Source organism: Topomyia yanbarensis, chromosome 1 (genome assembly GCF_030247195.1).
Source record: "Topomyia yanbarensis strain Yona2022 chromosome 1, ASM3024719v1, whole genome shotgun sequence".
NCBI lineage: Eukaryota > Metazoa > Arthropoda > Insecta > Diptera > Culicidae > Topomyia > Topomyia yanbarensis.
Window position 1 is genome coordinate 161,247,618 of NC_080670.1, and position 15,748 is coordinate 161,263,365.

The 15,748-nt window shown below is 34.3% G+C and overlaps 1 protein-coding gene across 2 annotated transcripts in view; it reads right to left on the reverse strand.

Annotated features, from left to right (window-relative positions):
* Window positions 1-371: 371 nt before the first annotated feature.
* The window catches only part of LOC131679368 (myelin transcription factor 1-like), a 68,649-nt gene continuing 53,272 nt past the window's right edge, over window positions 372-15,748 (reverse strand). For both annotated transcript variants that reach the window (XM_058960089.1, XM_058960083.1), the window contains exons 10-14: window positions 3,210-3,272; window positions 3,026-3,144; window positions 2,906-2,965; window positions 2,541-2,839; window positions 372-1,092 (exon numbers count right to left, since the gene is read on the reverse strand). In XM_058960089.1, the coding sequence (XP_058816072.1) occupies window positions 700-1,092; window positions 2,541-2,839; window positions 2,906-2,965; window positions 3,026-3,144; window positions 3,210-3,272 (934 nt within the window). In that variant the 3' untranslated portion in view covers window positions 372-699. The remainder of the gene's footprint in view (window positions 1,093-2,540; window positions 2,840-2,905; window positions 2,966-3,025; window positions 3,145-3,209; window positions 3,273-15,748) is intronic.

The window sequence follows — 15,748 nt, forward strand, 5'->3', positions numbered from 1 at the left end:
TTCCTTTCCGCTTCCGTGCTGCATGTGTAAGTTTTATGCATTGGACGTTCTCGGTCTTGAATGCATAAAAATCACAGCACAATAAACGAGAAAATAGGCAAACTCTTCATTTTACTAATTTGAAGTTCAACTAAACGATTCGTGGTTACATGCAGTTTCAGTGGTTACCAAAAGTGCGGACCAAAGACTTTTACTAGAGAGACTTTCGGTACTTTGACAGATATACACCGAAATCAAAACAAACATGTTCCGAGGCGAAAACAATGGGAATACCAGCGACAATCCGAATCTAGTGTTCTGTATCTACTTACTTACTTGACAAAGCTGTAAGAATATGGCTCAAGTCTTTCTCCATCGAATAAAACAAGCAGTTTAAAATTTTAATATGCTACGTAGTCTATATTTGTGTTCAGTGTTACGAAAATAAAGACGGAAATTTACAGAGAACAGGTAGCCAGGTAGTATACAATTGATTTCTTCCAGTAATGAAAACAACTTAAACAGTTTGTAGAAAAAGTGAAAGGAACCTGCACTAGATAATTACCGTTAAAAGATAAAAATCTTCTAATGATATGTGAGTGAGTGTTTCACTAGACTCTTAAAACAAATATGATCATTATTAGGAAGCTTAGTATGTATGTAAAAGTCCCGTCTCGTTATACATGAATGCAATGCTGGGTCTGCCTTCGTGATTCCTATTTAAATTGGCGCCGTCGCTAAAACAGGGCCATATTCGTAGTACCGCGAAGATCGATCGAGTGACTCCGGATCCTGCGGGCCGAGACCGTAGTGCGGGACATCGTGGTAGACCGGTTCCGAAGAAGTGTAATATTGCTGCTGGGAAGATGGTTGTAGTTTCGAATAGTACTGATTGCTGTTATGATTTTCACAAATTTCATTGTTGTTGTTATTATTATTGTTGTTGTGATTCGTAATCTGGTTGTGCATTTTTCCATCCCGTGACTCATTGACCGCTTTCGCCGTTGTCTCTAGTGCCGGTTGGTTAGACGGGTTGCCAGTGTTTATCGCTAGAGGTAGACTACCGTAGTAGTCGTTCACGTCGTTGCCACAACCGGTTGGTGTTTCTGTTTTCTACGGAAATTAAGAAAAAAACTGATTGAGATACTTAATACGTCGATTAGGTATAACTTCCTCCGTACCACCCACCCGCGGCAGAATCAAACCAAATAATCTAAACTGTTAATTGGAAGAAAAAAAAATGCCAGGGAACTTTCGGAGCCAACCAATTGGCCAAACTGTACTGCACCGAAAGTTACAAGTACAGTTAGTTTGTGTCTGTTGCAACGATTTCGGCGTCACCCCGAGTTCGGTCCCCTTCGATAGGTTGATTCTGCCGGGCATGGAGTGATAGATTGCTAAATTGCATGACCTATTGCCTTGACGATTGCATAAATAAACAAACGGAAGGGGAACGCAATGCAAAGAGACAAAATTGACGACCGACCGACCGACCAAGCCAAGGTTACACCTGTCAATGTTCGGTTGAATGGGGACTGGAGTTAATCTAATTTAAAAGTTGTTCGGAAAGTCGACGAAAAAATTAGCTCTTCCAATTGGAAGAAGAAATATTTTCATCCAAGTTGAGGTTACGTTTATGGGAATAGAGAGGAAACATCCATTCAGCGCAGGAATTTGAAAGAAACTTCGATTGTGGAGTAGATTTGGAATATTCTCTAATGTAATATATGTCTGGTCTAGTGTTACGTCTTTTCATATTTTTCACGTAAAAAAGGAGCCTAAAAAGTAACATTGTCGTCCTCTCACCACAGCCGACACTCTTCCAACGTTGGATCATTTGGCAAACAAAAAAAAGAAAGTAGCTGACATTATCATAATCGTTTTATTGCAACAATTCCCCCCTGCCCTTCCCGGGCCAATCCAATCGCAAAAGGTGCTGTTACAAATTTCCGCCTGTGTTTATCGATACTATCTTCGGCGGTGAGCAATAGTGCCGCAATGGGGCGCCCGTCGGGTAGAATGTCGAAGAGCGTAAACAACTGACGGAGGCAAGAAAGGGTCAGTATCCGGGAAAACATCATAATTTTGGACGTTTTGTGCGTCCCCTCGAAAGGCGAAAAAAAAACTCCTCCCCCTCCCAAACAAAACACTGACGGAGTCAAACGAAATTAAAGGGGGAAACCTACCCGGCTAACAAACACAGACTATTTACGAGCGATCATATCTCGATGAGTTTTGTTATTTTATGCTTTTTTATGACTTTATTGAATTTGATTTGCCGTTACGTCGTTGGAATCGGGTGATTTTTTTTCTCGCTGGACTCTGAACTCTATGAAGGAGGGTGTGGTAGTCGTTTTGTAGACCGGGTAGTTTCGGGTCAACCAAAACAAGATTAGAAGCGATTATCTTTTTTGGTTGACTTTCTCCCAGCCCCTACTAGAGCTAGACCGGATTTTGGGATGGAATTGAAAACCGTTGAATATAAATTTTAAAAGAAGCCGATACTATGTGAAAATGCTTGCATGGGTGATCAACCGATACGACAACCTAATCACACGTACCCGATCTGCTTGACCTAGTTGCGTCTCGATCGCATTGATATCGGTCTTTAGCCGAAGCATTTGCGACTCGACACGGGCGTTCTCTCGTTGCAGTTCTGAAATTTCCGCCTCCAGTGAGAGCAGGTCTTCTCCGGATGGCTCAGGACCGGCAGATGGTACAGTTTCTTCTTCATTGCCAGCAGCTTTTATTTGATCACTTTGATAAGGATCTTGATGACTGAAGTTGTCCAAATCTGTCGCAGAGTGGTTACTGACTTCACTGCCTCGGGATTCGTTGGTAGATACGATGTCATCAATTCCTAATTAATGTGAAAAATGTTACCATTGGGAACATCTAAAACAGAACCAGCAAACGTGATAGTTACCGTTGTAGTTCTTTGTTAATCTGTCGGAGCCCTCGTCGGAGAATCGTATCTTTTTGGATGCTGCCAACAGATGATTTATTTCTTGTTAATCTATCCAACAAAATTAAACTGCACAATTACCTTCACAACCATCGGTGGAGTATCCGGAATCGCTACCAAATTTCATCCCTCCCATGTTGGCACCTCCACTGTCGATGATCCTCATTCGATTCCGGCTGGCGATTGGGCAACCGGATGCACTGCAAGATGAAAGATACATTTACTAGAACAGCCGGGGAACTGTATAGCAGAACCGGAACTGTACCTGCGATGCGATAGGAATTTTCCCGTTGAATGTCCAGACCCATCGCAGCCAGGGATTGGGCATCTGTAACAATCAAAACATGATCTACAGTCAGAATGGTTCGATTGCTCTTTGGTATATTGAACTAAACGAGTCTTGAAAATGAATAATTCAGCGATCCGAATGACAATATTGATTTGAAATGCATAATGACAATAAAAACAAAATTTCGAAATCGGGATCCCGAAATAAAGTTGAAATTGAAAAAGATTAGTCAGAAATATTAAGCTTTAAGTCAAACTCAATATTTTGCCAATCTAAAAATTCAAAATCAATTGAGTCTAAGTGATTCATAACAAAAACAGTACCGATTCATCAGAACCAAAAAGTCATGTTATCCAAAAATAAAAAAAATCAATTACTGTGATCCAAAAACGCAAATAATTCTAAAATTTTAGAAATCAAACACAAGTAGAAAAATTATAATCAATAATAAATAGAAAATCTGAAACATCAAAGAAATCCGAAAGTATACAGAACGCAACATTTTTAAAAACTAATCCAGAATACAACAAACCGTAAAAATCTACGAAATTGAAAAAAAAGTCTATTAAATCTTAAACTACTAAGGAACTAAAAATCTAGCAATCTAGTAACCAAACAATCCGCAAAAACTAAATCAATCGACAAATTTAGTGAAGGTCATTTTCAAATCAATTGAAAAAATAATAGAAAAAATTCAATGCTCTGTGATTCCAAACAAATCTTTAATATTATTCAGTTTATAAAAAAATCTCGAAAACCCATGCAGTTGAAAACAAAATCCAAAATTTCTAGAGTATACAGAAATTAAAAATACTAAAAATTCTAAATTTAAAAAAAGGAAAATAGACCGCAAAACCAATTATTTAAATCACTGAGAAGCTAATTTGAAAAAAATCCAGGAAATCAAAAGTTTTGGATACCATTCGGTATGGAAATTAACAAGAGTAAAACAGAATGCAATTTTCGTCACATAATGTGTTATAAATTAGGACTCGTTAGTAGTTAAAATAATAGAAAATTTTAACAAGTAACATCGTAAGATACAGTTTTGAAATCTTTTTGTTATGTTTTGCTGATCGGGTTAGAGATAAGGTAAGGTAATAAACTTATTAACTGCGCTAAAAGATAATGTAGAATTTCAAAAAAAAAAAATAAAAAAATGCTCGAAGTAATAAAAATGTGAAAGTCTAAAAAACCGAAATATTGGAATCTAAAACAATCTTAGACAATAAAAAATAGAAGAAAAAAAAACAATTAATCCAATCAACCACAAAAATATAAATAAAATAACCCAAATGAAAATAAAAAATACATATTATACAATAATTCAAAAAAATCAAGCATAAATAAATCCATAAATAAATAACACAATTTAAAAAAGCGATACTTACAGTTATTTTGACTATTCAGAAACATTAAATGAAAAGGAATAAAAAAACACAGGATCAAATCCGAATGATCAAAAGAAATCTAAGAGTCGAAAAACATCAACAAATTTGAAAAAAATATTGCTTTTAAAATATTTTAAAAATAGACTAACTAAAAATATTCACAATTTAACCACAGAAGAAATCATGAAAGTTGGACAAAACCAAACAATTTCTATAATACCGAAATCAATCCAAAAATTATAAAACGACTCGAAAATTCTTAAATTACCAAAAACAAAATTTAAAGCGTTTAATGATACGAAAAACTTAAAGATTAAAAATTAAAACAGCATGTAAAGTTTAAAACAAATCCACAGAAAGAAATAAAAATAAGCAAATAAAACAATTACAAATCTATCAAATATATTAATTAAATTAAAATTCCAAGAATTTAAAAGTATTCTGAAATACATAATCTAAAAAAATTGTTTAAAACCAAGACCAAAAAATGAACAAGCCGCACCAATAGGTATGAAAGCACATAAAAAAATACGCTCAAATGGCATGAACCGAACCTGCGACACCAGTGCAACCGAACTATACTACAGCAGAGTTATGCCTAGAACAGCTGTAACGTATCAAGAGTTCGGGTATTAAACTAGTTCAATAAATTTAATTCTCCATCAGGTCTAAATACAGTGAATGCCCGTTTTTATTAGGCCTTGTTTAACAAATTAAAGCTCTTAAAGTATTCTTCTTTAGTTCCTAGACATAGCCTCAAAACTCTTTTTGATTATTTAGTATAAATTCTCAAGCAGCTCTTCCGATGCCAAACTAAAAAGAAATATATCTATTTTTGCATATTTTGTATTTTATACAAAATATACCCAAGAGAAGATTTACTCGAATTTGACTTGATTAATCTGTTAGAACTCGTCAAACGGATTTTCATACAAAGCTAATAAAATCAGGTTAGGTTAAAAACTACAACAATTTAACTTGAAATTTTTCATGAATTTAAAAAGATGGTAGAGAAAATCAAAGAAACCAAGATCTAGAGGAGTGCGCTGCGCCGTCGATTTTAGGTAAAAATAGTAGACTATTTTTCTGAAATCGGAGGCGCGGCGCACACCTATAAAACCTATTTTAATCCACCTAGCGGTGCAATTGTGCCTTTCTCAATCATGAATCACGAGAATGTGTGCGTTGTTCATATTCATTAAAAACTTTTAAATGCATATATTACATTTTATTATTATACAACACATGACAACTATATACAAGAAAATCAATCATTATTCGAGTTCTAAAATTTTGAAAAAGCAAAAACAGCCATGGTAATATTGAACTGAAAAAAGGTGCGAAATCGGCAAAGTCCCAAAAAGTCGATTTTTAGAAAAAAAAAAAATTCGAGATGACATAAAATCTCGACGTTTCATGCATTTTAAAGATGTTTGGCATCAAAAATACGAATTCGATTTCTGAAATTTCATGAAGTCCCCCCTTTGAAAAAAAAATTGAGTTCCGGCTTATATGGGAACTTCATATGTGACCGGACGATTTAGTCTATATTTCCGGACCCATATAAGCGATCCGTGCGAAATTTTATTGACATCTATGGGGATATTATAGCTATCATTTGGGACTAAGTTTGTGAAAATCGGCCCAACCATTTTCGGGAAACTGATGTGAGTTCGTAAATTTTGAAAGATGGCCGCTTTTCCCCGGCACTTCCGGAACCGTCTATGGTGGTCAATGTAGTCAACGAAAGTTTGGTTGGCCGTCGGTGACCTAGAACAGCAAATTTAAGTTGTTTGAGAGACATTTTAGCGAAATTTTTACCTTTTTTGCTTTCATCGGAGTATCGGTTTGAATCACAATTTGCTATGTGATCGCACGCCACAACCTGTAACTCCGGAACCGGAAGTCGGATCGGGATGAAATTAAATAGCCATTTACGGGGACGCAATACCTTTCATTTGAGGCCAAGCTTAGTCGAATCGGTCTAGCCATCTCCGAGAAACCGATGTGACTGTTATTCTGAATTTAGATGCTTCCGCCGGGGCTTCCAGAACCGATGATGGTGGCCAATGTGGCCAAATAGACTTTGAATGGATGTTAGTGACCCAATACTACAAATCGAAGCAGTTGTGGTCATATTTTGGAAAAAAATTCACCTTTATACATTCATTGCAGAATTTATTAAAATCGACATTTTCTGCGTGTTCGTACTCACCACCCTGTAATTCCGGAACCGGAAGTCGGATCCATTAGAAATTCAATAGCAGCCTATGGGAACGTTGCACCTTTCATTTGAGACTAAGTTTGTCAAAATCGGTTCAGCCATCTCTGAGAAAAACGAGTGACATTTTTGGTCACATACACACACACATACATACATACACACATACATACACACACAGACATTTGCCGAACTCGACGAACTGAATCGAATGGTATATGTCACTCGGCCCTCCGGGCCTCCGTTAAAAAGTCGGTTTTCAGAGCAATTGCAATACCTTTCTATTGAGAAAGGCAAAAAGATCATTAAATTAAAGTATTAAAAAATTAAATATCGAGTTAGAGTCAGAGTCAGAGAATTTTCCATAAATCCGAAATACTCCTGTGTTAAAAGACGAAAAATATAAATAATCAATATAATAAACAACGAAAAATCCAAAGAATATATCTGAGATCCAAAAAGGTTAAAAAACAAAATAAATCCGAAAGCACTGAATAAATCTAATAATCCGGTGGAAAATTCAATAATCCAAAGAATCAAAAAATGAAAAATAGTTTACATGATGTAAAAACAAAATCTAGGATGATAAAAGAACAGGGGCCAAAATCTTGAAAAGTATATAAGTCAAAACGAATTAAAATAAAAAATTCGAAAATCAATGAGCAAAAAATTTGAAAAAGTTTGGGTCTAAAAATTTGAGAATTCGAAAGATCCAATAATTTTAAGATGTTAATGCAATTGAAAATCTTAAAACAAAAAATATAATCTACCAAAACAATCGGAAAAGTACGAGAAATCAAAAGAATGCTGAATATGATATACTAAAATTCAAAATAAAATGAAATGGAAAAGTGAACAAAAACGCAATGAATCTCAGTCGAAAACAGCACAAAAATCAAAAAAAGGAAAATTCTTAAAATATCCAACATTATGCAAAAATCGATCCTCTTCAAAAATTCTAAATTTAAAAAAAATAACTAGATTAAAAATCAAACCAAAAGAAGAAAACTCAATTAGCACTCCCACCACCATGCCTCAAAAAAAGTCGGTACGGTATTTTCAAATCGCTATATCTCAGAAGTCGCTTGACCAATTTGGACAATTTTGGTATCAATGGATTTTTTGGACTCTTTAGATTACTTTGAATTAGTTTAAATTTAAATTTGACCACAATTGATCTTTTTACGACAAAAAAAGTCGGAATCAGGAATCAGAATATATTGGCTCAAATGGCAATATTCTCAAGTATTTAGTAGATAAGTTTCGCGAACATTGTTCATAGTTTTTAACTCAATGAACTACAATATCTTCACAAAATCACCTATTTTACAGAACATTTCTTTATTTTCCATTGTAACTTGAAATTTTCACAATGAATATATCATTTTATAATGCTAAAATATTCTCATGTATTCAGTAGACAAGTTTCGCGAACATTGTTTATAGTTTTTAACTCAATGAACCACAATATCCTCACAAAATCACCTATTTTACAGAACATTTCTTTATTTTCCATTGTAACTTGCAACTTTCACAATGAATATCGCATTTTAAAAATGCTAAACTATTCTCATGTATTAAGTAGACAAGTTTCGAGAACATTGTTTATAGTTTTTAATTCAATGAACCACACAATCTTCACAAAATCACGTATTTTACAGAACATTTCCTTATTTTCCATTGTAACATGAAATTTTTACAATTTTATGATGCTAAAATATTCGCATTTATGAAGTAGACAAGTTTCTAGAACATTGATAATAGTTTTTATTTCAATGAACTACATTATCTTCAGAAAATCGAGTATTTCACAGAACATTTCTTTATTTTTCATTGCAACTTGAAATTTACTCCATGTGTATGATATCAAAATGTTCGAATTTATGTGACGGACAAGTTCCTATAATATTATTCAGTTCTTAATTCAATTAACTACAATATCTTCACAAATTTGCGTATTATACAGAATTTTCCTTTATTTTTCAGTGTCACTTTAAATTTTCACAGGGAATATTGCAAACTCTAATACAAAATGTTCACATTTATCTAATAGATTAATTTGTGGAACATTGTTCCTAGGGCTTGATTCAATGAACTTAAATATCTTTACAAAATCACGTGTCCTAGAGAACATGAGTAGTTCATTGAATTAAAACCTATGAACAATGTTCTCGATACTTTTCTGCTTAATACATGAAACTATTTTGGCATTATAAAATGCTCTATTCATTGTGAAAATTTAAAGTTACAATGGAAAATAAAGAAATATTCTGTAAAATATGTGATTTTGTGAAGATATTGTAGTTCATTGAATTAAAAACTATAAACAATGTTCTTGAAACTTGTCTACTGAATACATGAGAATATTTTAGCATTATAAAATGCGATATTCATTGTCAAAAATTCAAGTTACAATGGAAAATAAAGAAATATTCTGTAAAATATGTGATTTTGTGAAGATATTGTAGTTCATTGAATTAAAAACTATAAACAATGTTCTTGAAACTTGTCTACCTAATACATGAGAATATTTTAGCATCATAAAATGAGATAATTATTGTGAAAATTTCAAGTTACAATGGAAAATAAAGAAATGTTCTGTAAAATAGGTGATTTTGTAAAGATATTGTAGTTCATTGAGTTAAAAACTATAAACAATGTTCTCGAAACTTGTCTACTGAATACATGAGAATATTTTAGCATTATAAAATGCGATATTCATTGTGAAAATTTCAAGTTGCAATGAAAAATAAAGAAAATATGTGATTTTGTGAAGATATTGTAGTTTAGTGATTTTAAAACTATGAATAATGTTCTGAAAACACGTCTAACACATAAATGCGAACATTTTGATATAATGAAATGCGTTATTCATTGTGAAAATTTCAAGTTACAATGGAAAATAAAGAAATATTCTGTAAAATACGTGATTTTGTGAAGATTTTGTAGTTCATTGAATTAAAAACTATGAACAATGCTCTTGAAAATTGTCACTCGCATATATACGAATATTTTGACAATATAATATATGCATGTCATCGCTATGAAATTTGAATTATTTCTGAAAATTGTCATTTTCTGTATTGTATGCAATTTTGTGAAGATATTGTAGTTCCTTTCATGAGAAATTATGAACAATCTGCTAGAAATTGGTTGCCTACATCAATCCAAAGAATTTAACATAATAATATGCGTAGGTCATCGCGCTAGATTTTAAGTTCTTCACAAATATTGGAAATTTCCAATTTTTTGTAGTACTTGCTCCGACTTTTTTGTCGTAAAAAGATCAATTGCGGTCAAATTTAAATTTAAAGTAATCTAAAGAGTCCAAAAAATCCATTGATACCAAAATTGTACAAATTGGTCAAGCGACTGCTCAGATATAGCGATTTGAAAATACCGTACCGACTTTTTTGAGGCATGGTTGTTCGTGTAAATAAAATTGGCACGGTTGGAGGAGTGTTAGTAAAAAAGAAGAAAACTAAAAAAGCTCGAAATAATCTAGATATTACAAATAATGATAAACATAAAAAGCAATAAAAAATTAAGATACGCAAAATAAAATAAAGCATGAAAAGTCAGAAAATCTAGAATTTAGTAAAAGTGCCAATATTATGAAATTCACACATTAAACCGATGGATCACAAAACCCCCAAATTTGTTTACATTTTTTCTAAAAGTTGAAATAAATTCAATTATGCATGAAAATGAAATTGTCTAAACATTTAAAAATAAAAAGATTCACGATATCATAAAATACAAAACAGTAAAATATTGAAGAAACCAAAAATGTTAAAAACACAATAGTACATCAAATAACCCAAAGAAAAGTTTACAAAAATTGCACAATATCCGAAAAAATAAGAAAACCGAAGAAAACAATCCTGGAAAACTAAATATGTAAATACGGTGAAGACTAATTTTCATCAGTCCTTTGGTTTATTTTAGGCTGACAAAATGAGGGCATTGACGAAATTGGGATATATTTTTGGCTTTCTTTTCAAAAACCGAAACTGCTGAAATATTATTTTTTAGTCCCTAAAAATAGTCTCATAACCCTTGCGGGTTGTTTAGTATAAAATTCTTGTAAGGGGGTGCCAACGCTAAAATAAAAAAAAAATCTATTGTATATTTTTGACTTTTACGAAAAGAAAAATTTGCTTAAAAAGATTTACTCGCATTTACAAGCTGAGACAAGCATTTCAAGCTTAAGCCAGTGCAAGCTTTTAGAATTATATGCCCAAGCTTAAATGTTCGTGTCCTGACTAAGGGTGACAGCATCAAAACAACAGGACTAGATTATTTTGTTTAACAAAAACTTAGTTCGCCCAGAGTTCAATTAGACGAAATCAAAAATTCAAAAAAAAAAAAATTGGTTGAAATTGTGATGAATTGGCTTTTCGTGTATCATTACAAACTATATTCTAGAAGAAAACGATTTCCTGGGAGGCGAAATGTCCGAAAAATGTAAAAAAAAAATCATGAACATAACATTTGAAATTAATCTCACTCACAACACTCTTGACATTTTTCAATTTGTCACAAAATCGGGAACAGATATCCGAATTTAGAAACCATTTTGAAAAGCAGGTAGCATTTAATGCTGAATCTCATAATAAATTTGATTCACTTCGTAAATATTTAATGCACGTGTATTTTCAATCAATTTACTGCACTTCATAACACTAGGCAAATAAATGAACAAATAAAATCTATTGAGCAGATTTTCTCTTGTTTAAAAACTAGTTTCGAGAGTTCCATACTTTGAAATGCCAGTAACCGCGCCGACCACGTCCTTACAATCATCGGGGAAGGAATGGAATGTTAGTGTAAGCAAACGTTGTTATGGAGACCGTACATCCCCATGATTGCCTCGGGAAGAAGGTTTCGTTAATAGGATGGAGTAAAGAGCTATACACATCTGGATTCACCTTGATAAGTGATACGATCTCCTCCGGCTGCCGATAGTTTATGATAGATTTATCGTTTGTTGAATGATTTGGAAATGCTCGGTTTGTAAAAAAAGTAAATACAAGTGATTACCTTTAGCGTCTCATACTACAAACAGGGAACGTGTTATTTGAGCCAATATATTCTGATGTAATTTAAAATTTCGTAATTCAAGTATTATTCATCATTCATAAAATTTGGTAGGGAACGGTGGGGAGCTGTGAACCATGGAGAGTTGTGAACCATGGGGAGTTGTGAACTCCGCTATACTATAAATGATCAAAATGTGGTAACTACTGTTAAATGTTAAAATCTACTGTCATGACGTCACTTTCTCATTAGACATTTTATGCGAAAAACAGGATTCTACAACAATTTTAATCACCCCGTACCGCAATCCCGGATTCAGGTGGTTTGGTGCGATTCATATTGTCACTTATTCATAGCGAATCAAACCACTTTTCTATCTCTTCGCAGTTCAGAAATATCTTAAAATTTATCGTGTTTAGCCCTAAAGGGCGAACACGAAATTATTGCGACACCGAAAATGTCATGCCAATTTTCTTATAATGTTTAAAATCAAACCAAAATTTTAAGGTAGTTTTATACATTTATTTACTTCAAAAATCAAAAGAAAAGTTAATCGATGGAGCCTTGAGTTTAAAATTGAACGCATTTTCGCTTGATGCCCTACATCAAAGTCTTTACAGTGTCTTCCGGTACCAGTTTCTCAGTTTTTTCCATTTTCTTAACATGTCCTTCTCGTCTTTGACTGTCTTCTTGCTCTTCCGAAGTTCCCGCTTCATCATTTCCCAGTACTGCTCCACCGGGCGCAGCTCCGGACAGTTTGGCGGATTCATGTCCTTTGGAACAAAATGGACAGAATTGGCTCATACCACTCCAGGACACTTTTAAAATAGTGGCATGATGCCAAATCTGGCCAAAATAGCGGAGCTTCGTCGTGGTGCTGCAAGAACGGCAAAAGACGCTTCTCGAGGCACTCAGATTAGTAGATCTCGCCATTTACTTTGTCCTTTGTCACGAAAGGCTCACTCCTCAGTCCGCAAGAGCAGATGGCCTGCCAAATGAGATATTTGGAGGCGAACTTCGACATTTTCTTCTTCTTAAATTTGTCGTCCACATAGAACTTGCTCTTGCCGGTGAAGAACTCCAACCCCGGAATCTGCTTAAAATCAGCTTTTATATACGTTTCGTCGTCCATCACACAGCAGCCATATTTTGTCAGCATCTTCTCGTAGAGCTTCCGTGCCCGAGTTTTAGCAGTCGATTGTTGCCGCTCATCGGGGTTTGGGAAGTTCTGTACCTTGTATGTATGTAGTCCAGCTCTTTTCTTTGCATTCTGGACGTAGCTCTGCGACATGCCGATCTTTTTAGCCAAATCACGGCTTGAGACGTTGGGATTTGCTTTAATCATCCGATTCACCTCTCCCTCCGTCTTTTTGTTCTCCGGTCCCGGTTTTCTTCCAGCTCCTTTGCCGTGGTCCAATGTCAACCGCTCCTGGAACCGCTTCAACACTCTGGAGACGGTTGAATGGTGAATGTTCAGCATTTTTCCCAACTGCCGCTGCGACAGGTCAGGAAATTCCAGGTGTTTGGAAAGAATTTGTTCTCTCGACTCGCGTTGGTTCACCTCCATTTTCGTTGAATCGAAAAACACGACTTCGAGTTTGACAGCATGTAAACAATACACATCAATGAGAAAGTGTGCAAAATTTGGTTGATTTTTACCCAATGTTAAAAAATTATGCCCTGTTGAATGTGTCGCAATAATTTCGTATTCGCCCTTTAATAAAAATATACCAAAACAATGTTCCATTTATCCTATTTTTTGTGATGGTTCACAACTCTCCACCTAACTAAAAAATGCCCATTTGACGCATTTCACGCAATCTGCCATATCTCAGACAGGATTTTGATTATTTTAAATTACTTCAGCCTGTGGATGTATTAAGGAGTCTTTAACAACTATCACTTTACATATTGCAAATCGCCCAATGTTTATGGTAATTATGCCCCAAAAACAAAACTATGTTCACAAGTCCCCAGCGTCCCCTATTTATATAGCAAATAGAATGACAATTATGTATTGGTTTCATTCTCTGCAAACAATTGAATAAGGCGCCGATTGTTGTGCGCGCGGAATTCCTGAAACTGTTAGTTTTGCATGTCGAACAAACAACCGATGACGCTAATTACTAAAACGAAGTTGGAGACAATAAGAACGAAAAAAGTGTTACCTTTTACATCAATAATCAAGCTATAATATTTGTATCCTAACGTAGAAATATTGTTAACAAGACAATCAATAATATAGTGAATGTAGTACTTCAAAGCATATGAATGTACTCAATACAATGAGAACAATTAATTTAATTGATTTAATGGACTAAAACTGAAGTGAATGAATATGATAATAAAACTTGTTTTTCGTGCTGAAATGACAGCCGCAAATTGGTAACTAGCTGTCGATTCTTCTCGCTAGCTGTCAATTCTCAACCCTCGTACGCTCACACTTAACCATGCGTATTCCCCACGCACATTAAATGCCCAGTGGATTAGTTTCCTAGTTGGTCAAATAAACACAAAACAAACAAAAAAGTAGTTTGCTCAGTCCAAGGAAATGTCAACTCGATTGGCATCAACCGACGGAAACGTGTTCCCATAAAATGCCATCAAATCAGAGAACATTTAAAATTACCTTTTTTCCTCTTTTAATTCGGCTAACAAATCACTTTTTTTCTAATCAACAAGGTCTAAACCGTGAATTTGCTATAAAAAGTAGAATCCAAAACAAATGAAACAAAAAGACGACAAAACCGTCATTGCACACTTTACACAGCTTCCTGGACAGGAATATAGTCTGGACTGGAGGAAAAAAGATTGTAGAGATTTTCAAACACATTTAGCTGTCGATGTTCGAGAAGAAATATCTCGTTTGGCAGGCCATCCGTTCCAGTGGCTTGAAGAGCGACAATTTTAGATCGTAACACCCTTCATTTATTTAATTCATTTTATTCAATTTATAAACTTCATCCGGTTTATTAGCTATATGCATTTTACTAAATTCGTCAAGTCTATCAATCTTCTTCTTTTAATCATTTCAGTAATTTTGCTCATTTTATTTATTTTCTTCTTTTTTCATTTTATTATTTCAATAATTTTCTTCATTTTCATCATCTTATTGATTTTATATGTTGCATTCGCTTCTATCATTTTATTGAGTGAAGTCGCTGTACACTGAAACCTCCATTTACGAACTCTTTTTTTACGTAATATTCGATTTACGTAACTTTTTTTACGAACCAAATTCGAAATAACGAACTCTTTTTGGAAAGTTTGAGTTCGTACATTACAGCATGAAGTTATATACTTATGTATTCTTAGTTAATTGACACTAATATGAGTTGGGTATTTTCGGAATGGGGTTGACGAGTGCATGACGAAAATCGATGTCTTCAGCCATTTTGGAATCCAAGATGGCGACTTCCGGTTTCGATAAATTTTCTATAACCACAACAATATGGCTATTTTCGGAATGGGGTTGACGAGTGCATGACGGAAAACGATGTATTGAACTATTTTGGAATCCAATTCTCTATAACCTCAACAATATGGGTATTTTGTGGATAGGGTTGACGAGTGCATGACGGAAATAGAACCCATATTGTTCGTTATCAAGAATAATGCTCATCCGGCAATCGTCATATCGAACTTGGAAAAGTTTTCGATTGTCCATTTTCAGCATCTACTTGGCCAGCCCGTTCCAAAAATACCCATATTGTTAGGGTTATCGAGAATATTGCTCAACCGGAAGTCGCCATCTTGGATTTTAAAACGGTGCCAATTATCCATTTTCAGCATCTACTTGTTAAGCCCGTTCAAAAAATACCCATATTGTTAGGGTTATCGAGAATATTACTCAACCGGAAGTT